Below are 22,636 nucleotides of genomic sequence, written 5' to 3' on the forward strand. Positions count from 1 at the left end.
TTGTTGGTTCGCCTCCTTCTGAAGGCATGCTCCAGGTCCTCGGTGGGTATTACCATGTTTTGTGATCATTCTTGCCAACAAATACTTTCTGCAGTGAGCCTGGTCTTGTCTCTCCCGCTGCCATTCTCCAAGCATTGTTCTTGGAAGACTGAGCACCTGCAGCTTTTGAGCCTGTGCCAAGAATGCCTATGACTGTAATGAGTTCTTGAGTTCCTGTTTAAGCAAATACAGAAGAGTGGGGAATGCAGCTCCTGCCCTGATGGGCAGCTTGTATCATTTCAAGGCAACTGACATACCCAGGTTCTGCCCCATCTAAAGAAATGGTGATGAGATGTCATGTTAGGGGAGTCATTCTGATGCTTATTTAAGATGTTTGTATTCTGCCTTCCACCAATTACAACTCATGATTAAAACAACAGAACAGTAACTGTTCAAATAGCATTTTCTACAGCAGCTCTCTCTTCAAAAGCAGCCCATCTAAACCCAATTAGAAGCCTGAGAGCAGTAGAATATCTTTACCTGGTGCCAACAAGATGTGAAGTTTAGCACTAGTTGAACTGATAAGAGAAAACAATTCCACAGCTCAGATGCCACCACTGAAAAAGCCCTGTCAGTGACTACTTCTGCGCCCACCTGCCTCACCCCCTGGAAATTCATAACAGCATCAGGGTAGGAATGTGACTCCTGCTCTAAAGGATAATTGTGATGAGGGATTGGCAGTATAGAGTATGGGAAACACAGCAGATGCATGTACATTTTATCTTGAGTGAGCCGTAAAAATACTCCCTGCTTATTGGAATCCACTGAAGATGCCCACACCAAGGAGGTGAAAACTGTTATGATAATCACCTGGCACAGGAACCCATCAATTATCCAAAGTGAAGTAGAAGGGACCTCGGTACTAATTTGGAGCTCTTCTTCCCCTTTCAGAGATCCTAAATGATGTCATACTCAGCATGAAGAAAGAAGGTGAATGGAAGGTAAGCAGGTGTTACTGCAGCCCAGAACATTGTATCTGTAGACTCAGCTGTGCATACGTCTATGGGTTTCCTTTAACCTGCAAAGCTGTATTATGCAGCCTTTACTGGGCTCTGCCATGTTCATTATGCAACTGGATAATCTCTGCCCACAATTCCACTGTGCACTTACACTGTAAGAGATACTGCATGGGCCATATATTCAGATAGGCCTTCTGTATGGCAATTAAAGTTCCTCGAGGTTCCCATAACTTTTGCTGACAGAAGATATGTGCCAGGCCAGCCATGAAATTACTGGCTACGGCAGAGCAAAGAGGTCATTCAAAATGGGTTTGCTCTGCTGGTTCCGCAAGGACTTCCTGCGACTTCTAAGGATGCCTTTCCTATTGTTTCTCAAGAAGCAGAGGGCCGGTTAGAACAATGCCATCCCCTGGCCCTGCCCCACACAGTGCTGGAGGTGATCCTGCACATCCTGATTCCTCTCCTGGCGTGTGCTGTTCCACATCACATAAATATGGGGTAGGGGGGCAGGGGCAGTTTGTACAAACGGCCCTCACCAGGCAATTTAAATGCTACTTTAATTTAGTATTGGAATTGCTTGTTGGGAGCAGTTTGGACAGTCCACACTCCCCACATGTGGTGGCAGGAAAGCATAGCAATGGGATGGCATACGTATGTGTCCCTCCCTTCCTCCCGACCCATGATGCAGTCACACTTGTGGACATATCATCCCAGCCAGCCCAGGTACTACTACACCCATGGAGGAAGCCCCATAATACTAAACATTGTTGGCCCTGCAGGCTTCATCTGTGGTTGTGAGAGAGACCCCTCTTTGCTGTGGTTGACTCTGTGTGCTTCTACTTGCCAGTTGATACTAACTAAAGTTGTAGATTGTGATTAGGAAATAGACCTGGGAGTTGCTTTGCCCCACCCCCCATTGGATAGTTGGAAATGTGAAAGTCAATACAGCTTGAAATGGTAGGTTTTGTAGAGTTTCCTCCAGTGCAGTTGACTTCCAGGTACTAAATGTAACTGACCAAGCTTCTGCCTAGAACACTGTAGCGGATTAAAGCCTTTGCCTCAGAGCTAGCTCACGTGAGGGAAAGCAAATGCCGAGTCATCCCGGCTGAACTGCCTGGATGGGCTTCTCATAAAAGAATATCTTCTATATTTCCGGAGGATTTAAAATGCTGCCATCAAGCACCCTAAAACTTGCAGAGGACCGGACCAGTGGATTGGGTGCTTTAATCCAAGGTCCCTCTGTAACTAGGTATTGGGCAAATATTTTAAAAAAACCTTCCACATATGCCTATGTGGGATGAGAAAAACTGAGAGCTGCTGAGCTCCTGCAGACATGTTTGCACCAGAGAAATCCCCCTTCTTCTACTGAGTTAAAAACCCACTCTGAGAGGCTTGAAAAAAGTAAAGAAAAAACAGAAAAAGAAAACTTTTATTCAAAAATAGGTTGTATCAAGCTTCAGTAATAGGTTGCATTTAAGAATGCTTAAATGGTTACAGAGTCTTTTTCAATTACTGCAGACTGTTTCCATCTGAGACTGTCTCAGCTTTTAGAAACAGTTAACAATACTTAGTAAGTTACAAAAATAGGTTGTCATTATGCATGCTTAAATGTTTACAGAGGCTTTTGCAATGCCCTAGGTATGTTGAGCGTAGGCTAGTGTTTCTTATTTCAATTACATTGCAGGTAAACAATAACAGAACTGCTTGACTAACAAGCAGAAAGTTGCCGGTTTGAATCCCCTCTGGTACCTATATCGGGCAGCAGCAATATAGGAAGATGCTGATAGGCATCATCTCATACTGCATGGGAGGAGGCAATGGTAAACCCCTCCTGTATTCTATCAAAGAAAACCACAGGGCTCTGTGAGTGCCAGGAGCCAAAATCTATTTGACGGCACACTTTACCTTTATCAGGAATATGCAAAAGCATATTCCTGATAAACAAAGAAATATCACACATACAAAGTAATATAAGTTCCTAACGCACAGTCTGACTAAACAAACTGTTCCCTATGCTGAATTCCCTTTTCCTTTAACTCACCCAATTCCTGATGAGAATCAAGTTTCCTGCAATCCTTTTTTTCAAGGATCTACAGAGTTATTCCATGAGAGAAACCTCCATGCTGGCTTCGACCATGAGGGAGCAAAACTTCATTGCCCCTCACTAAGCCTTTCCGCACGTGCTTCTCTCCAACAAAGATCACCCTTCTTGTTCCCAGCAACCACTGTCTAGGTCCCACCCACCTGGTGTACTGATTGGCTGCCCTGGAGTTCACCAGCCTGTCAGTCGAGACAAGCGTTCACTCCCTGTTAACTCTTTTAGATATTAGAAGTTTGGGGTGGGTGGGTTAAGGCAGAGGCTCTGTATACAAGTGTGTTCATTCTGAATTTCCCTTCTGTTCTAGCCAATATAAAAATTTAAAAATAGAATTAATCATTCAACCAATTTATAATGGATGTTTTAATGAAAGGAAGTGGGAGTCTTGACCAAAATAGCAGTCAAGTTAGCTACCTTTATGGCCCCTTTGAGCCTCTGAATGTTAAGTAGGTTGGATAAGGAATGAAATTGGACAGAGTTCTCTGTGCTCAGGTCTAGAAAGAGAGTGGAGTCCAAAGGCATTGGAGGAGGAGCCGAAGGATAGGACATCTTTGTTTATAATTGTAGTACACAGAAGGAAGTGAGATGGAGCAAGAGTGACCATGTTGTGGGACTGTCTTGTGCCACACTGCCTCCTGGTAGCAGCCTGAACATTCTGCCTCTACCCCACTCTGTTAAAAATGGCTTCTTCATGGACCACCAGATTCTCTTCATTCTTGCAGGTACTCATTATGGATCAAGCAAGCACGCGCATTCTCTCATCCTGTTTTAAGATGTCGGACCTTCTGGCCGAAGGAATCACAAGTGAGTGACTTGAGCAAGATCCTCTTGTACCCGGCTCTTGGATCTTGTGAGCAGAGTCTCGTATCACAGTGGGAGAGTCTTCTGAAGCTGGAGACACCTGTCGTCCTCTCTGCATGGCACTAATTTCTCCCTCCTATTCCCATGAATGATCTGTCCACTTAAACTAAGCCATGTCCTTGTATTGCTACATAGTGTCACCCTGACAAACTCATGATCTGCTTCTCAGCACATTTGTGCTCTCGGTCTACAAATCTACTAAAGCTCAGTTCCCCCCTCTTTCCAACCAAATTAAGAGCATGCTGGAGTGCAACCCTTATGGAATTGTCCTGCTTTATTTCTCTTCCGCTCACCCTCAAATCCAGACATCTGACATACGTTTACTTTCTTCAGTTATCGAAGATATTAACAAGCGCCGAGAGCCCCTCCCCAGCCTGGAAGCAATCTATTTGATCAGCCCCATTGAGACGGTAGGTCTTTAGTACACTGGGCCAAATTAGTGGGAACCTTTAATTACTGGTAAAGAAAAATCCAATAGTAGTGCCTCAGTACCTTGTGTCAGCATGTGGCGCATTTGAGACTAGGAAACAGTAAATTAACGAAAAGAACTGAAAGGAGCCGGGGGGCGGGGGGAGTGAATGCTTGTCAGTGTTCATTGAAGCCCCAATGGGTTCTCTGTGATTCCCATAGAGAAACTCTTCTTCTTGGAGGTATCTGTGATTAAAGGTTGCGGGACGATATGTTGTGCAATGCAAACCAGCATTTCTGACCTGTTGAGGCTGCTGTGCTTGTGAAAACCAGCCCTGGCAGTGCTGCTCAAGGGCTCACAACTACTAAAAACAGTGCACTGGCATTTGTGCAGTGCTACTCCAGTGCAGACCCAGCAGGTGTAAGTAAGTTTGTTGTAACCACAGGTCATAACACACATATTAAAGCATAATAAAACAACATAACATAATAGCTAATACGTCATGCTTAAAGAAAAACAGATAAAACACAATAAGACAGTAAAAAACATAACTAGCTAAACAACATGCATGAAAATAGAAAGAGATCTACTCTTAAATACCTAACTGTAGTTATAACTCTGATGGGTACAGCTCGAATAAGAGAGCTAGACCTGGAACTACAACTTAGCCAGATTTGTAACAGGGCTAGACCCCAGCAGTTCGGGAGTGCCAGCATTGCTTTGCACAACATGCCAGCCACTGGCAGCTGGTTGTTTAGGAGTATGGCCCTCAGCTAAGGTGAAGGGTGCTAGTGGGAGAAACTCAGGAATGTATTTAAGCTCTGCTAACAGATGGTTTCCCTCTCTGTAGTCAGTCCATGCTCTGATCAATGACTTCAAAGCGACTCCCACATTTTCATACAAGGCCGCCCACGTCTTCTTCACTGACAGTAAGTTCAAGGATTATGCTTAATTGAATGGGAAGATATGGGGAAAACTTGCTCTGGAAATGGAGAGTAGTTGATTGTGGGATATAGACACTCAGTAGCATTGACTCTTGGGAACATACAAAGCTACTTTATTCAGACCATTGACCCATCTATCACTGTATTGTCTACACTGACTGCTAGTGGCTCTCTGCACTTCAGACAAGAGCCTTTCTCAGCCCTGGCTGCAGATGTCGAGAATTGAACCTGAGACCTTATGCATGTTCTGTACCACTAAGCTATGGCCTCTTCCTCATGAGATATCTAGCCTGGGTACCATGGCTACATTCCCCACTTGCTGGGAGATTCTTAACTAATCTGAAGGACATCTTAACATAAATTGCACTCTACCTACAGGCCTTTGGCCATAGGTTGGAGCACAAACTGTGCATCATGCTTGAGAGATTAGGAGCAAGGTTCCATAGATGGTGGCCCTGTGATTGTGCCTGATCCATGTCAAAACCTTGGAAGATGCCAAGTCCCTCAGCTTCCATCATGGCATAGGCTGGTGAAAATGACACTTCTGCTTGGTTGACAGCAGATTTGGCTACTCAGTTCTTCTCAGCTGCCTCTTTTTGAGCTTGTTGGAGTTGCTCATGGGATGTCTAGGCAGGATTGAGAACATAAGAACAGCCTTGCTGGTTCAGGCCCAAGGCCTATCCAGTCCAGCATCCTGTTTCACACATTGGCCCACCACAAGCAAGAGCTGAGGGCATGCCCTCTCTCCTGCTGTTGCTCCCCTGCAACTGGTATTGAGAGGCAACTTGCCTCTGAGGCTAGAGGTGGCCTATAGTCACCAAACTAGTAGTCATTGATAGGCCTGTCCTGCATACATTTGTCCAAGCCCCTTTTAAAGCCATCCAAGCTAGTGACCGTCAATACAGGAAGCAGTGGGGGAAACCTTGACCACTATTTTCATTTATTTATTTATTTGAATTTCTGTACCACCTAATATATAAATCTCTAGACTGTGCACAGATTAAAACATAATATAAAATATAAAACATTTAAAATCAATAAAAACAGAGAAATCACAATTGATAAAAACACATTAAAATTAAAAATTTCAGTTAAAAGCCTGAGAAAAGTACATTTTGAGGGTACTCCTAAAAGCAAACCTAGAAGGAGGTGCTCTTATTTCAGCAGGGAGCACGTTCCAAAGCCCTGGGGTACCTCGTAAAATACTCACTTTCTGGGACAGTGTGTCAAGCATGAATCCATTGTTTTCCTTTTTGTTGGTAGCTGCCAGGCTGGGCCCATTACTGTAAGAAACTTATTCTGCAGTAAGGCAGATGGGGTGGAAAGGGTCTTGTGTGAGGAAAAACAGGTTATTCCTTCCTCTTCTCGTTGTCTTCCAGCCTGCCCTGAGAACCTCTTTAATGAGCTTGGCAAGTCCCGAATCACCAAAGCCATCAAAACACTCAAGGAAATCCATGTTGCCTTCCTTCCCTATGAGTCACAGGTGAGGACTGTGGACTAGAGCCTTCTGGACTCTGCAGCTGGAGGGGCCTTTTGCCGAACAGTTTTGCACAAGGAATCATGCCATTGTACACAAAACTGTAGTCTACCATCACCCTGGAAGTCCTTGTGGGAGAAAAGTGCCAGGGGCTTCTGTAATGGCCCTGCAGAACTTGAGAAGGAGGCCCAAGCATCTCTTGCAGCCCGACTCAGGGGTTTCCCATAAAAGGAGTGCGTGTCTCGCAGCACTCCCTCATGGTTCTGAACTTGGGTTGCATCCCTGTAGCTGGGGAGGAACTAAGCAAGTTAGATGTATGGGGATTTCCCCCGGCTGGCTGGCTTATTTAACACCCACCCACCTACCGCTTGGCTCTGACCTTCTGCATGCTCTAAGCAGAAGAGAGCTGGATAGGAGGCTACTCTTCGAGGATGCAGACTGGGCCTGCTATTGCCCTGTTGCTGCCTTCTTCAACCAAACACACTTGATATGCTTGTGGCAGGAGGGGAGGGGTGCACTCCCTGCAGTTAATGGTCCGTTTGCAAGCACGAAGGCCTCTGCAGCCTCCTCTCTTCAAGTAATATCCAGAGTCTGAATCCTGCCCTTTGTCTGTACGGTTATGACATGGCTGGTTTAGCACTGAGGCTAGTAGTTACACAGTACTTAAGGGACCAGCTGCTTCTGTTCATAAATGAGGTGGGACTTGTACAGCCCCTTGCCAGCACTTGCTAAAACTTTACTGCATTTCGTTTGGCAATGGAGTCTTCTCTTCTAGGTTTTTGTGTATAGCTACGCACATGGCAATCGAATGAGCCACATTCATTGAAACTTGAGGGCAGATTAACTTTGGAGGTTTGGAGTCATCTGTAAGACTAAATTCATGCTCCAACTTGCCCTCAAGTGAGCCTGCTCTGATAATATAAACAAATAAAAACGGAACTATCAGATAATTGCAGGAAACGGAGCAGGAAGCTTCTTGCATACCAATGTATCCATTTCTGTTGTTTAACAGTTTAGCAGAATAGAGAACAGTGGGTGACATGAGGAAAATAACTCAGAGTAGACCCACTGAAATTAAAAGGACATTAAGCATTACCTAACTTCTTAATTTCAGTGAGTCTACTCTGAGTAATCTTCCTCCCGTCATGGATAATCAAACATGCATCTGTTGTTTACTTCTGCAGTTAAGTGAAGTAGATTGTAGTTCTCATCAGATATTTAGTTGCAGATCTTGATTTTGTTCCTTTTTAAACAGAAAATTCCTTACTGTTAATGTTTACCAAAAAAAAAAAAGTACTAGGAGTCAAAATTCAAGAGTCCAAAGAAGTCAGGCGAATGTAGCAGCGGTTCAGTCTTCTCAGTCACTTCTCTCTGCGTTTCTCTGGCAAGCCTGACATCAGACTACTGTAACTGAGCTAGGCTTTGATGCTGCTCTCAAGCAGACAACCAGATTAGTCTCTCTCATGCTGAATTGTCTCCTTATGTGTGACTAATGACAGTCCCAAAGAGCCTCTGGTAATAATACTAATTGGTGACTTACATAGGACTAGAGAGAGGCCTTGGTGCCTAATAGGTAAATTACAGGCTTCTTGAACAGACAGCCCTTAATGGTTTTGAAAGGTTGCACATCCAGGATTAACAAATAACCATCAATGCCTGCTTCAAATTAGTGATGATTGTGTAATGTCCTGAATGAGGAGGCTGCTGTCCAGTGGGTTTAAGATGCAGCACCTGGGGTAAGGGGTGTCCTGTCAGATTTGAACCCCTTGGCATCCAGAAGAGGGATAGGTGACCATTGCAGGGACAGTGGCCTGGGAGAAGCTACCTTCAGAAATATGCAATTTGTTTTGCAGCTCTTGTTCTTTTAAAAATGGGCTTTTTAAAAAGGGGGGGGGTTGTTTGTTTGTTTGTTTGTTTGTTTGTTTGTTTGTTTTAAAAACCAAGCAAAAGCCACTGCAGCTGGGGATTCTGGGAATTGAAGTCGTCAACATCTGGGAATCCCTGTTAGGGGGAACATTGCTCTCCGATAGATGTGGTGAAAGAGAGTTGCTAGATAACTGAATGCCACCATCACATTGATGGAAACACCACTCCGTCCTTCTGACTTTCTGACTTTTCTCTCCAGGTGTACTCCCTGGACAATCCCCAGAGCTTCCATCATCTCTTTAGCCCATACTGCAGGGAAGATAAGAACAACCACTTGGAGAGGATGGCAGAGCAGATTGCCACGTTGTGTGACACCCTCAAGGAGTACCCCTCCATTCGCTATAGGAAGTTAGTATAACTGTCCCACTGCACTGAACAGCGGGAGGGGCCCAGACATTTTCTGTATGAAATGGAGGCGGAGTGAGCAAAGACATCATGGGCCATACTCTGCCATACTCTCTTCTGTTTGGCAAGGGAAGAACAACTGTTCTTATCCAGTCCCAGCACAGCATCCCTCCAGTGGCTATTGCTGGGTGTCTACTTGGGACGGAGCTACTGGTGTCCTAAGAACATGGGACGCTGGGGGGGAGGGCCACCGAGGGCCCCTCAGCCATTACTTGCCGCTTCCCCCACCATCTGCCCAGTTGTTGCCATGACTCCTGCTGCCCACCAGTTGCTGCCGCGACCTTCCCACCTGCTGCTTCTTGTGAGCCGGCTGGCATGCTGGTAAAAAGCCAGGTCAACCATTTAAGATCAACCATTTCCTCTCTCCAAAGGAGAGAGGAAAGGGGCCACCCAGCTTTGTACAGCTGCACAAGCCGGCTACAAAGCAGTGGGGCAGGAAGAACAGTGGCGGCAGCAGTAAGGTGCCGCAGTGCAGGTGGGAGGAGCAGTGGCAGTGGCAGCAAGGTGCTGCGGCACCACATGTGAGTGGGGGACTTGCAAGGGGGCTTTATGTTGGCAGTGACAGTGGCTTCTGCCAAAAAATGAAATGTGAAAAATTATCGTGGTGCCAAGAAAATGTTGAGAGGTGGCCAATGTTTGTTTGAACATGGGCCCCCACCGACGTTGCTACATCACTGGTGTCTACCTTGTGTTTCTTTTTATATTGTGATCCCTGTGGGGACAGGGAACCATCTTACTTATTTACTATTATTCTCTGTGTAAACTGCTTTGAAATCATATGTTGAAAAGTGGTTTATAAATACCCATACAGGTATCAGTAGGTTACTCAGCTATCCATAATAGCTGAGTGTGAGCTGAATCCTGCTTCTTGTTGTTGGAACAGGTAGAATAGCTGGCCACATTTTCACAGCCATGTGCCCACTCTGCTATCGAGAGTGAGGATGAGAACCATAGGTATAAGAGCCGGAACAAGATGGCAGGGGCAGGGGAAGAGACAACCATCCCTTTCCAGGCTAGGGCACCAGTTTTGCCAGGTCTTCATTTCCAGTACTGGAAGCATTGGTCCTAAGTAGCTTTACATTCCTTTGTTGTAGCGGCTCCGAAGACTGCTGTCTGTTGGCCCATGCAGTACTGGCAAAGCTGAATGCTTTCAAAGCAGACAACCCGACCATGGGAGAGGTGAGCAATCCTGGCATTTCATCAGAGCTGAGGAAGCAAGGGAGAATGTCAGTGGGAAGACGGTTAGGCTTTGACAACCGGCTGCTCTGACACAGCAGAGGTTTTGCTAGCCAAGCAACAGTGTGGTGGTTTTTTCGGGCAAGAGCTGAAAATCCCTTGCAGTGCAGAAAAATGCTAAAGTGATCTTCCTTCAAGCCAAGGTGCAGAGTAATCTAAGCAACATCCAGGTTAGGTCAGGGAGGCCACAGCAGCCCTCTAGCCAATGACAGATGCAAGAATGAGTGACTGGGTATGAAGACTGACTGCTTTTGATGTGTCAGCTGCAGAAGAGCAAGAGTCTTCGAAAATGCTTCGAAGAGCATGTACTCAAGACACTGCCGTTGTTGATGAGTTTATTCCATTTCACTGGATGGTGGAATGTCCTGTCAGATATGCACAAGATGTGGTCTTTATTGAGGCCGTCCCCATGGGAGAGTTCACTAGCTCACTCTCTTGCAAGCTGAGCAGAGTTCAAACATGTGCTTAAAGGCCAAATTAGATTATGTGTGGGAGATGCATGAGCAACCTCATAACAGCTTGTTCTGTTGTTGTTTTCAAAATAAAAAACTAAAAGACAGCAGTAGAAGGCTGCAAATGTGATCAGTGCCATAGTGAGAGGGGAAGGAGTTCTTAACCTTCTTCAGAGGCCATTTTTTCTGATCAAGATCTCCTTCCCCAACTGCTTTTCCGTGGAGAGAAAAGAATATGGAGTTGCTGTATATTTGCTGAGAGAGAAGCATCTGGAGGGAGGCAGCCCTGATGAGGAAAACATCTCAGGATTAAGCACATGCACACACAGACATATGCCGTGATCAGATTTGCTGCATTTCAAATCAGAATCTGATCAAATTGCATCTGGGGCTGAATCTGATCAAATTCGCTGCATTTGATCAGATCAAATCTGTTCTGATTATATTTGTTGCATTTCAAAGGGTTAAAGTTGGAGGACTGCTTTTGCGTCTCCCCGTCTAGTTTCGCCCTAAAACAATTAGTTTTGTTGAGCTCGGTCTGTCAGAAGAGCAAGCCGTTCTGTCTAAGATCATTTCCATGGAGGGCGGTTTCTTCTGGTTCCCATCAGTTTTCTGCTGGTACTCTAGTAGCACTATCCCAATCCCTGTATAAAGAGAAGGAAGCAGGGCAGGGCTGATCCTGCTGCTAGAAATAGCTGTTTTTAAGCTTTTAAAAAACTGTATGCATGTTTGAAAAGCAACCGATGTTTTAAATATTAAATGGATTCAGCGTTGCAGTGGGAGGGCATGAGCTTTGGTCCACCTCCTGCTGCTGTCACAGACCATCCTCCCACAGCACAAGTGCAGCCACTTTCCCCACCCCAAAGGTCGTGTTTATTGCAGACAGGGATCCCTGTTTAATGGCAACTATGTCAGTAAACAGAGGGGAGGAGAGGTGCTGCCAATAACTGGCCACAGGGCTCCCTCTCTTGGGCTGTGCTGGGAAAACACTGAAGTGGCTTCGGTGTGGGGATGCATGTAGCTCCTTCACCAGGTAGCAGGGGTGGTTCTTCAAGGTGACCTGAGCAGTACTTGAAGTATGGGGTGGGGGGTGGGGATCCTTAAGGAAATCCACAAGCCTCACCCCTATTAATTTTAGCCAAATCATGACAGTAGCCTAAGAAGTGTTAGAGTGGCAGTCGCAAAAGATCAGAAGGGGTTTGGGCCCAGTGTTCCCTCTAAGGTATGCACATGTGTGTGTGCTCGCACGGTTTTAAATGTCCGCTTAGTTATTTTTAGATCCCGCTCAGGTTGAATCAGGAAGGTCCCACTCTGAATACATGTGCGCGCACACTGCCTTGATAGTGCCGCCCAGAACACAACACATCCTGTACACAGATGAAAAATATTAGACCGAACACTGGTTGGGCCATCTCTGCTTCCCTCCCTCTATAATCCAAGCAAGTGTCTCAGACTCATAGCCCCTTCTGAATGGTGCTATACAAACTATTTTGTGTACCTTCAGTGTTCTTGAATTCACCTCCGAAGAGCAGCTGCATCCATAAAACACTGCTGGGTTTGTAAGGCCACCTCCTGCCTGAAGAGTGCACTTCACAGAAGTGTAAAGGAGCATTCCTTTGCCCGAATTTCTGGCCAGATTTGAGCCTGTCTGGCAAATGAGGCTCACTGTTGTGTCTATAAACCTAGCAGGAGCAGTCATACTGTGGGGATAGTCTCTTGTCTTCAGCCTGCTGCTACTCCAAACGTAGAACACAACTTGTCATGAACAGAATGTGGAAAGGTTGCAGGTGCTTTCCCTCAGTAGTCATTACGGTGTTCCCTTCATATGGTTCCCACGATCAAGGCAGAATTGGTATACTGCAACTACCATCTTAGCCTCATCTAAGAGCCAGACTGGCCACTAACTGGCAGAGACTCCACCCCCAAAAATGGGCCGTCTGTGACTCACACTAGTGACCAGTTGTTTTCCTCTGACGCTTGTGCAGCCCAGCGTGTCTGAGTCATCTCTGTCCTTAATGGGATTGTGCTCTGTCAATTGGGAAGGGATTTTATACATTTGAATAATTGTATTTCTGACTGTGCCCCCTGCCATGAGCATGCTGGAGAGGTTGCACGCAACCGCTAGCTAAGAATGCAGCAGGCCAGTGTGCCAGGAGAGAGGAGGAGGAGGAGGTGCCAGGAGAACTCAAGTATGCTGCCCTTCCTTTGGACTGCGTGGTACCTGGAACACTGCTGGCACTAATTCAGTTTCATGCAGTTGTCTCTGTAGCAATGGTTTGTGTGGATTTCTTTAAGAAAACTGCAGAGAGCATGTGGTAGGTGGCATTCACAAGGTGCTAGGGACGGCTTAGCTTGTGGGGGGAAAGAGCACTCTCAAATGCACAAAGTTCAAATGAATGAGAGGGAGGCAAATTGTTCCCCCTCCTTTTTCTTTTCTTGCCTTCCCTTTCACTGCCCTCAGGGCCCTGACAAATCTCGCTCTCAGCTTCTGATTGTGGACCGGAGCTATGACCTGGTATCCCCACTTCTGCATGAGCTCACCTTCCAGGCTATGGCCTACGACCTACTCACTGTTGAGAACGACACATATAGGTGAGGGCTGAGGTGGGGAGGGCAAGTGTAGCAGTATGTGCAGGAGGGTGCCACCTCCCCACTGAGATAGTGGGCGGCGGGGAGGGTGTTTGTCCTAGCCAACCTCTTTCTTTTGCCTTCCTCTAACTCCCAGGTACGAAGCTACAGGCATCAGTGACTCACGTGAAAAAGTGGTACTGCTGGATGAGGATGACGACCTGTGGGTGCAGCTACGTCACATGCACATAGCTGATGTGTCCAAGTGAGAACCTGTGGTGTTTTATTGAGAGAGAGAGAGAGAGAGAGAGAGTCCTCTATATATATAGAGTCCTCAGCCCTTCAGTTCTGGACGTGGCCCATGAATCAGCCTCGCTGTAGCCCCTTTTCCCATGTCCACCTGGGTTGCAGAGTGTGTCTCTTCACAGCTAGACTGACTTAACTGGTCACTGGGAGGAATGTAGCCTTCCTCTCCCTCTCCCCAACCCATCTTAACATTCTTTCAGCTGCTCAGAACCCTTTTATTTATGGTTTGCATGGAGCACCGTTCTCTTGTAGGGGCTGAGAGTCTCCCCTTTGGTGAGTTAATGCCTTCTCTTTGGCCTTAGTTGTCCAGAGAATCTGCTCCAGAGCAGGCCCTAATATGACTTCCTTCCACAGGAAAGTGACTGAGCTCCTGCGTACCTTCTGTGAGAGCAAGAGACTTACTACAGACAAGGTGAGGCTGCTGGGCTTCTCTTCTCTTCAAGAGTCCAGGGCAGTTTGCATATGGTCCCCAGGCAACATTCCATCCAGGCAGTTTGAGACCAGCTCTGCTTAGCTCAAGTAACAGCATTGTCATATGCCTCTGGTGGGGCAGGGGAGGGATGAATCTACTCCAAAGGTTCAGCACTACATTGTATTGGGGGCAAGAATACTGGAGGAGCCTGGCTTAGTGGGGGACATCGTGCAGTGTGTGGAGGCTGTTAGCAGGAAATGGTCTGACCCTGGGAGGAGCAGAGTGGAGGGTAGTACACGTGAAGTCATGAGGAAGGAGAGCCTCTGGACCTGGATGAAAAGCCATTTTCCCCCACAGTAAAAACCTTCAGTCAGAAGAGTTAGGCAGAGCGAAGCAGAGCTCTCCACTAACATAGGGGACAGATGGGTTGCCATTGATCACAAGAGCAAGCAGGCTATTGGAGCAACTGGCTTGACATTGCAGGGTAGAAGCATCTCCATGTTGTGGAGCCTCTTTCTGTTCCATTTCATGCAGCAGCTCCAAGTGTTTCTGGCTGCTCTGGGAATGTTGTCCTGGGCAGGCTTTTTAAAGGTAGGATTCCCCACCCCCGCAGGTTTCTTGAGTTGGAGGAATAGGTGAACAGAAACAGTTCCTTTTTTGTTCTTCCACTTGCTGATTTCTCTATTTCCATTCCAGGCCAACATCAAGGACCTATCTCAGATCTTGAAGAAGATGCCCCAGTACCAGAAAGAGCTGCACAAGGTCAAGGATACAAGGGCTTCCATGCAGGCTGCTGCTTCTCTGGGGGTTGGAACAGGGAATGGCAGAAGTTAAAAGGGCTAGTTGAGCCTGCAGTGGACATGGGAGAAGAGGAGTAGGGAGGGCTGCCAGCTGTGGTGCCAGTGGTGGCTGGTGGTTCCTGGGACTGGGGGGAAGCTAGGCAGGGCAGGTGGTCGGTGGAGCCACAGGTAGTGAGATGTGGACCCAGGACTAGGCGGATGTCTTTGCAATAACTGGCATAGTGTGGATTTGTGGGTAACGAGTGATTCAAAATACAAACCCGCACACAAATCTCAATTGCTCATCATCAGAGTTACAGAGAAATATGGAAAATATCAGTTGCTTTATATTTATTATATTCAGTTTATATACTACCCTTCCTAAAGTGGCTCAGGGCGGTTTACATTTAAAAAAAAACACATAATAAAACAATTACAATAAAAAAAATTTTAAGCAGATTAAAAATAAAACTAGATATTAAAAGCCAGGCTAAAAAGATGGGTCTTTAAGACTCTCCTGAGGGCCTCCAAGGAAGATGATCCTCTTATATCCACGGAAAGCATGTTTCACAAACCAGAGGCGACAACTGAGAAGGCCCAATCCCAGGTCGCTACCAGATGAACTGGTAGCACCAGAAGATGGACCCCTCCTTATGATATTTAATGAGCAGTAGGGATCTCTTAGAGCAGGCCTGCTCAACTTAGGCCCCCCAGCTGTTTTGGGACTATACCTCCCATGATCCCCAGCCACAGTGGCCAATAGCCAGGGATTATGGGAGTTGTAGGCCAACATCTGAAAGAGGGCCAGAGTTGAACAGCCCGGTTGTAGAGGAAGGTGCTCTCTCCGGTAACCCAGACCTAAGCTATTCAGAGCTTTAAAGGTTATAACCAGCACTGTACCTTGTCTGGAAACACATTGGCAGCTAGTGCAGCCATTTAAGAACTGGCATTATGTTGTCTCTCCAGGATACCCCAGAGACCAATCTGTCTGCTGCATTTTGCACTAACTGAAGTTTCCAAACTACGTACAAAGGCAGCCCTACATAGAGCTCATTGCAGTAGTCCAACCTGAACGTTACCAGCTGGTGTACCACTGTTTTCAGGTCATTCTCCTGACATAGGAGCATTAAAGTGCTTAACAGGACTGCAATAGTGAGTAGGTTTGTATCTAACATGGCAGGGTCAAAACACAAGCACCTACAGAAAAAGAACTATACAAAAGCGCAGACCAGCTACAAAAGGCTGCTTCTGGGGAGAGTAAATTCATTCTGAAGTCACCAGAGCAGCTCTGTCTGCCTGATTATTTGAAAAATGAATACCACTACTAATAAATAACAAGAAAGAACTCTGAGCCAGAGTGGTACAGTGGTTAGTGTGCTGGTCTAGACTGGGGAAATCCAAATTCAAATCCCCATTCAGCCATGAAACTCACTGGGTGATTCTGGGACAGTCACTTATCTCTCAGCATAACATTCCCCATAGGGCTGTTGGGAAGATAAATGTAACCATGTGCACCACTCCGGGCATCTTGGAGGAAGCACAGGCTATACATGGAAAAGTAAATAAATCTGTATTAGCCTCCCATAATTAAAGTAGGGCGGACTTTGCTTAGCAAAGGGGACAATTCATGCTTTCTGTCACAAGACCAGCTCTCCTCCCATAATTGTTCCTTCCAGTGTTTTTATGGCATGTCATTTTCAGAATGGGCCATAATGCTTAGTATACAGATTAGAGAGCATAAGAGAGAAGGAGAGGTTGCATTCCTTCCCTCCAAACAAACACAAAGATCAGACTTACTAACAGCCAGCCAGCCAGCCTGCCTGCTCTCTAACCAAAATGATGATTTGATTCTTCTGGGTAGGTAAAAGAAAAAGACTTCCCTACCCTCCGGGCACTCTGATTGGCTTTCAGAGGAGTCAATCAGCTTAGTCCCTCTCTGACTGGTTTATAGGGCAGTTCTAGGATCACCCACTTTGCAAAAACAAAAGTGAGCATGCTTTCTGGCTCCTGCCTTATTAATATTTTAAAAGATCCTGGTCTTTTAATTGGTTCTTTGATGTTGGAGCTACTGTCGCTCCCCTGTTAACTCTTAAAAGCAGCAGCAAGCTGCAGGCAAGAGCAGCAGGGAACAACAGAGAGAGGCAGTAGGCACACAAAATGGAGGCAGCGACAACATGCCTGACAGAAATTTAAGGTCGGCGCCGTCCACTTTGCCCATAGATAAGATCTGCCCCTGTGTGTTGTGGCCTCTTGAGGGTGCTAGCTAATGAGTTTTTATCTTATTTTAGGCAATTATATATTGCTTTTTAGGTGTGTGTTTTTAAAAGCCTCACAAATAGTTTTCATAAAAGCAATTAAAATGGAGAAGCAACCACAACATACTTTAACTTAGCATTTTAGGCCGGAAGCTGTTGGCCTGGTCACCCATGGAATAATTTCTACCCTCAACTTGATGTTTACAGCACCTTGGCAAACATAATGACTCTCAGCACGTTAAAGGCTTGGCACCATTCTTCCCTTCTCATCATTTTCTTCCCTTGGATAATTGGCAGGAACTCCTTCAGGGCCCCCAATCCTTTTGTTAGCATGGTGGCATCAAGCTGAAGCTGAGGAGCTTTCTGAATAAAAGTGGAGTCAGTGCCTTGTTAACAGGCAACCCCTCTTTTTTGTTCAGCTGCATGAAATGAATTATTTCTGTGTGATGGCAGACGACAGCAGAAAAAGTCATATGAGCACAGAATTCAGCATCCTGCGAATTTTCTCTCTGTTTTCGGAAGTCAAGTTCCTAGCCTTCATGGCTGCACAGATAGGCGTGAGAGTGTGTGAGCAATGTCTGGTGAACGCTCTAAAGCGAGGCTGCACAACATTGGCCCTCCCACTTATTTTTGGACTACAATAATTCCCATCCACAGTGGTCAGTTGTCAGGGATGATGGGATAAGTCCAACATCTGCAGGAGGGCCAAAGTTGTGTAGTCCTGCTCTAAAGCAATAAAGGGCACTCAGTAGGGTCTTCAGATGCTAGGGCTTCATTACCATTCTTCTGCTTTTTTTTTGGTCCTGCAGTATTCCACACATCTGCACCTGGCTGAAGACTGTATGAATCACTTCAAGGGCACAGTGGAGAAGCTGTGTGGTGTTGAGCAGGTGAGACTGTTGAAAAGTCCCTGTGGAGATGGGAGCAAGAGAGACAGTCTGAACAGATGTAGAGCCTTGCCCGGGCCACACATACACACAGTGGCATAGAGTTTATTCTTGGTTGGTTAATGCTCTGTTGTTATCTTGAGAGGCAACCTTATGACTCTTTGAGAGCAGCCAAACAGAGGAGGACTTCTGGCTTTCTTCCCCCTCCCCCAGGACCTAGCCACAGGCATGGATGTTGAAGGGGAGAAAGTCAAAAACCCTATGAAGACTATTGTACCCACAGTCCTGGATCCCAATGTGCAGCCCTTCGATAAGATCCGCATCATCCTGCTCTGCATCTTCCTCCAGAATGGTACTCTTTGTCCCCTTCCTCTTCTTCCATCAGCTGCAGGGCTGGGGTAAATGTCCAGTCCAAGGAGGAAAGAAAGGGCAGGTCTCATGTAGCCACTTGTCCACTTCTCTGCCTTCCAAGACTCCCACCTGGCTGGAATCTCCCTGGTGGGTAGTGAAAATAATGGTGGCTGTCTCAGCAAAGCTGTGGCATGCCTGTCCTAATACCCAAGAGCCTGACTTTTTCTATCCTTGCAGCCTGTGATTCCTTCTCCCCACCACCCTCACCACCACAGATATGTGTCACACCTTCTATGTTTGTACTTACAAGAACATGGGTGGGTGTGTACATCTGCTGGAGGAGTGGGCAGGTGCTCCAGTGACCTGGGGTCAGGCACAGGGCCTTTCACTGCTCTTTCTCAGCTGTATTCCTTCTGCACAGGCATCAATGAAGAGAACCTTACCAAGCTCATCCAGCACGCCAACATACAGCAGGAGAGAGAGACTCTCTACAACATGCACTGTCTGGGGGCCGCCATCATGCCAGAGGTACTTCCTCCTCATTCTTTGTCATGCCTGCTATACAGATAGTTGGGCCTAGGATGCTTATGGATGAGCCAAGGCCTAGATGTACTATTGCCCATGCAGACTGAGTGGCTTGGCATTTCTTGGAGGTGTGAGAGGAAGCTTCTCCTATTCCTGTTGACAGTGGCTCTCCTGAGGGAGAGATTAGCTGCCCTTGTGTCTACCTCTCTCTCTCCCACCCACACATACTTTGCTCAATCTGTTCTCTTTCTCTTTCGCCTCTTGCCTATCTCTTTGGCCAGACCAGCTGAAGCCAATTAGGTAAGCCACTCCATTTCCCTGCAGACTTTGACATTCCTACCCTGAATCTCTTTTCTCCCCACCCCTCCATCATCCTCCAGTGCTCCTTATTCTCCTACTGGTTCCTTTTCCCCCACAGGACACTGGTGGGCATCTGAAACCTGTGAGGAAAGTCCGACTAGAGTCAACCTACCAGCTCTCCCGATGGAGTCCTGTCCTTAAGGACATCATGGAGGTACTGAAGCTGCTCAATCTGTAGGGACCAAGATGGGAATTAGCAGATCAGCATTCGTGTCTTTTAGCATTTCAGATGTTCCATGCTCCCAGTTGGGCTCTGTAGCACACATCCAGGGGCATTGAAAGCATCCTAGTAAATGCAGGTACCTGTCCCTCTCTCTTCTTCTCCCCACACTCCAAACTCTGGGCATTCTGTGCTCCCAGGGAAGTACAGATGGGTGGTGCAGCATGTGCTGCCCCTGTGGCATGACAGGAGGCCATTGCACATTGGAGTACCCTTCCTGTTGGTCTAGTGAGTTTCAGATGTGCTTAAGCTGTACACATGACCCTCAAAACTAGGACCCTCTGGAAGCACTTTATGATGGGGACTGCAGTTGGCTGCCTCACAGCAAAGTCACCTAAGCCCTTGTATTAGCAATAGCAATAGCACTTACATTTATATACCGCTTTATAGCTGGAAGCTCTCTAAGCGGTTTACAATGATTTAGCATATTGCCCCCCAACATTCTGGGTACTCATTTTACCGACCTCGGAAGGATGGAAGGCTGAGTCAACCTTGGCTGAGTCAACCAGGAAGGTATTGCCTTCCTCTTGAAGCCACACAAATGACCTCATTTCTACCGTGCTAGGTGAGTGTTCTCCCCTTTTCCTGGACCCAAGCACCAGTCTGAGGTAGTACCAAGCCTTATTTTAGGAGCTCCCCTGTGTGACATTTTCCAGGGCTGATCCCATTTAACTTGTGCCATGGCCCCTCCATGTCACAGGGCATGGAGTTACATTTGCCTGTGGCTTGTATTCTGTTGCTTGGAGCAGGCTGCCTTTGATGGTATAGATTCTGTTGCTCTGGCCATTTATGTTGGTTCTGCCCTCTTGAGGATTTGGGGACAGCCAGTTGACCCAGCTTCAATGCGATAGTTAATCCAATCAAGGGAGTCTTTCACCCATCCACCCTCCCAACCAACTCCCCTGTAGCTTTGTGAGCTGGGCTGCACAAAACCTTAAGCTCCCTCTGTAAAAAGTCAACAAAGGATTAACCTGAAAGTCCCTCTTATGAGGCATTACCATGTTGTCATTGAGTCCAGGCCTGTACAGCCAGCCTGTGTGCCACTGAGTGCAGAGTTGCACTGTAGTGTATTGTGGAAGGAGCAGGGTTCGGCTGTGATCAGTGCTTGGAGGGCGAGAGCTCTGATGGTACCTTCCACCCCTGATTAGAGATCTTTGATTAATAAACCAGTTTGGCAAGTCCCTAACTCTGGAAATGGAGAGTGAATCAACACTGCCAGTTCAGAATGTCTTATAGTCCACCCTGTATCACCTTCTGTGCTGTTTGCTAAAGGTGTTGGGGCTTCCCTAGAGGAATCCACTCATCATTTTGCTCTTGAAACTACTGAATGGCTCACCTTACCACTTGGCCTGGGTTTGAAGAATGTATAAATGATCCATGCAGTGTATCTGTCCCCAGCATTGCAAGAGAAATGTGCTCATGTTTTGGCAGGATACCATCGAGGACAAGCTGGACAAGAAACTGTGGCCCTATGTATCTTGCCCGACTCCAGCCCCCTGCTCACAAGCTGCTGTGAGGTGAGTGAAGGTGGCAACATTTGTGATAACTAGCTCTATCTTTCCCTGCCCACTGTGTGTGGGCCCCCCTGCATCTCTGCACTCCAGTTGTCTATGTCAAATCTCCTTCAAAGGAGAAGGGGGCGGGTGCAGAGTAGGAGGAGCCTTATGATACAGAATACTGCTAACATGCAGAGTAGTTCTGGAACCAAGGCTGGAAACCAATCTAAACCAGTCATCAGGAGGAATCTTTTAGGCGTGAGCAAGAACCGAGGTTCGGCGCTGTCGGGGGACGGGGCGATGAGCGGTGAGTGGGACCTTTTTAAAAGGGAGTGGAGCAGGTCCTTATCTGCTCTCTGCCACCCCATGCAGCTTCCTGCTGCGACAGTGCTCCCCACAACAACCCATGCATGGTGCCTGCACACACATGGCCTCCCTTTTAAAGGTCCCACTCACCACTTGGCGGCGCCAGACTGGTTTGGTGCCAAACCACATATCTCCCTAATAAAAAGAAGGAAAGAACCTCATTTCGTGCACATTCCTAGAATCTTGGTCTCCTGTGTGAAGTGGCTTATCTGTACTCATAAGCCTTCTTGGAGAGCCCTGCCATGTCAGTTGCAGTTCTAAAGCATGTACATCAAAAAGTGGTAGTCCAACCATGCCTGCTGCAAGACAGTGCTCCAGGAGTTGGAGGAAGACATTGTGATGCAAACCAGATAGGTTTGGGGATTTGCATGAAGTAGTAGGAGAGACAAATAGAATCCCTGTGCATAAGTCTGCACAGCAGGGTTAGATGGCTACTAGATACTATTTTGTAGGCTCTGTTGTATCAAATATTACTATGATGCTATAGGCCATATTCACACATTACATGCAACGTATGTATAATCTGTACATGTGTTCACTGTACAGTTGATCTGTCTACATGTGCAATTTTCACGTTGTGTTCAACACATGTATGGCAGTACACCTGGCCTGTAGTCAGGAGTCCGGTTTCAAGGAGTCCATCCCTATGTTGACTTTTAAAATGAGCACATCCTCACTCATTCACACAACAGGCAAGGCATATGTGTACAGACACCTGTATGTTTTGTACAATGTAACATGTGCATAGCCGTTGTGATGTGGGACTTAATGCACCGTGGAAGAACCATAGGTCTTTACCTGCAATTGTGAAAGCTCTTTCTCTGAGCCAACTCTCTCCATGTTTGCATTTTCCTGCTCTTTGTGTGTATGTCCTTCTGTGTATGTTAGGAATTTATATCCCCCTTTTCTCATGCACCTCAAGGGGGCTAGCAGAGTCAAAATAAAAAACAGAGCCCAAAAAAATGAAATAGGAGCAGTGAAAACAGTAACCAGGGTTGGTGGTTTGCTGACAAGGCAGCCTGGGTTCCTTTAGCTGGCAGACAGAGGAGATTAGATACTGAAGACCCCTTCCCCTTTCTCCTCTCCTAACCTGACCTGCCTGTCTTCTGCTGCCATATTCCCCACTTCCTAAGATACTGATGACTGAGTAACCCACACACGCACCCTACTCCATCCTGAAATAATTAAAACAGATATCTCCCTAATAAAAAGAAGGAAAGAAAACACTGGGAAATATCAATAGTAGTTCCCAGATATTACAAAAGCAACAAATGCCTGAAGTTAGAGAATTATAGTAAGAGGGAG

At 46.6% G+C, this 22,636-nt stretch overlaps 1 protein-coding gene across 4 annotated transcripts in view; it reads left to right on the forward strand.

Moving 5' to 3' along the window:
• STXBP2 (syntaxin binding protein 2) overlaps positions 1-22,636 on the forward strand; it is a 59,273-nt gene that overhangs the window by 32,324 nt on the left and 4,313 nt on the right. For all 4 annotated transcript variants that reach the window (XM_053298630.1, XM_053298629.1, XM_053298633.1 and 1 more), the window contains exons 2-17: positions 931-980; positions 3,819-3,900; positions 4,291-4,367; positions 5,217-5,295; positions 6,690-6,793; positions 8,913-9,061; positions 10,213-10,297; positions 13,268-13,398; positions 13,532-13,639; positions 14,035-14,092; positions 14,789-14,854; positions 17,936-18,016; positions 18,227-18,365; positions 18,786-18,892; positions 19,308-19,403; positions 20,901-20,986. In XM_053298630.1, the coding sequence (XP_053154605.1) occupies positions 957-980; positions 3,819-3,900; positions 4,291-4,367; positions 5,217-5,295; positions 6,690-6,793; positions 8,913-9,061; positions 10,213-10,297; positions 13,268-13,398; positions 13,532-13,639; positions 14,035-14,092; positions 14,789-14,854; positions 17,936-18,016; positions 18,227-18,365; positions 18,786-18,892; positions 19,308-19,403; positions 20,901-20,986 (1,472 nt within the window). In that variant the 5' untranslated portion in view covers positions 931-956. The remainder of the gene's footprint in view (positions 1-930; positions 981-3,818; positions 3,901-4,290; positions 4,368-5,216; positions 5,296-6,689; positions 6,794-8,912; positions 9,062-10,212; positions 10,298-13,267; positions 13,399-13,531; positions 13,640-14,034; positions 14,093-14,788; positions 14,855-17,935; positions 18,017-18,226; positions 18,366-18,785; positions 18,893-19,307; positions 19,404-20,900; positions 20,987-22,636) is intronic.

The sequence above is a fragment of the Hemicordylus capensis genome, chromosome 2 (genome assembly GCF_027244095.1).
Source record: "Hemicordylus capensis ecotype Gifberg chromosome 2, rHemCap1.1.pri, whole genome shotgun sequence".
NCBI classification, from domain to species: Eukaryota; Metazoa; Chordata; class Lepidosauria; order Squamata; family Cordylidae; genus Hemicordylus; species Hemicordylus capensis.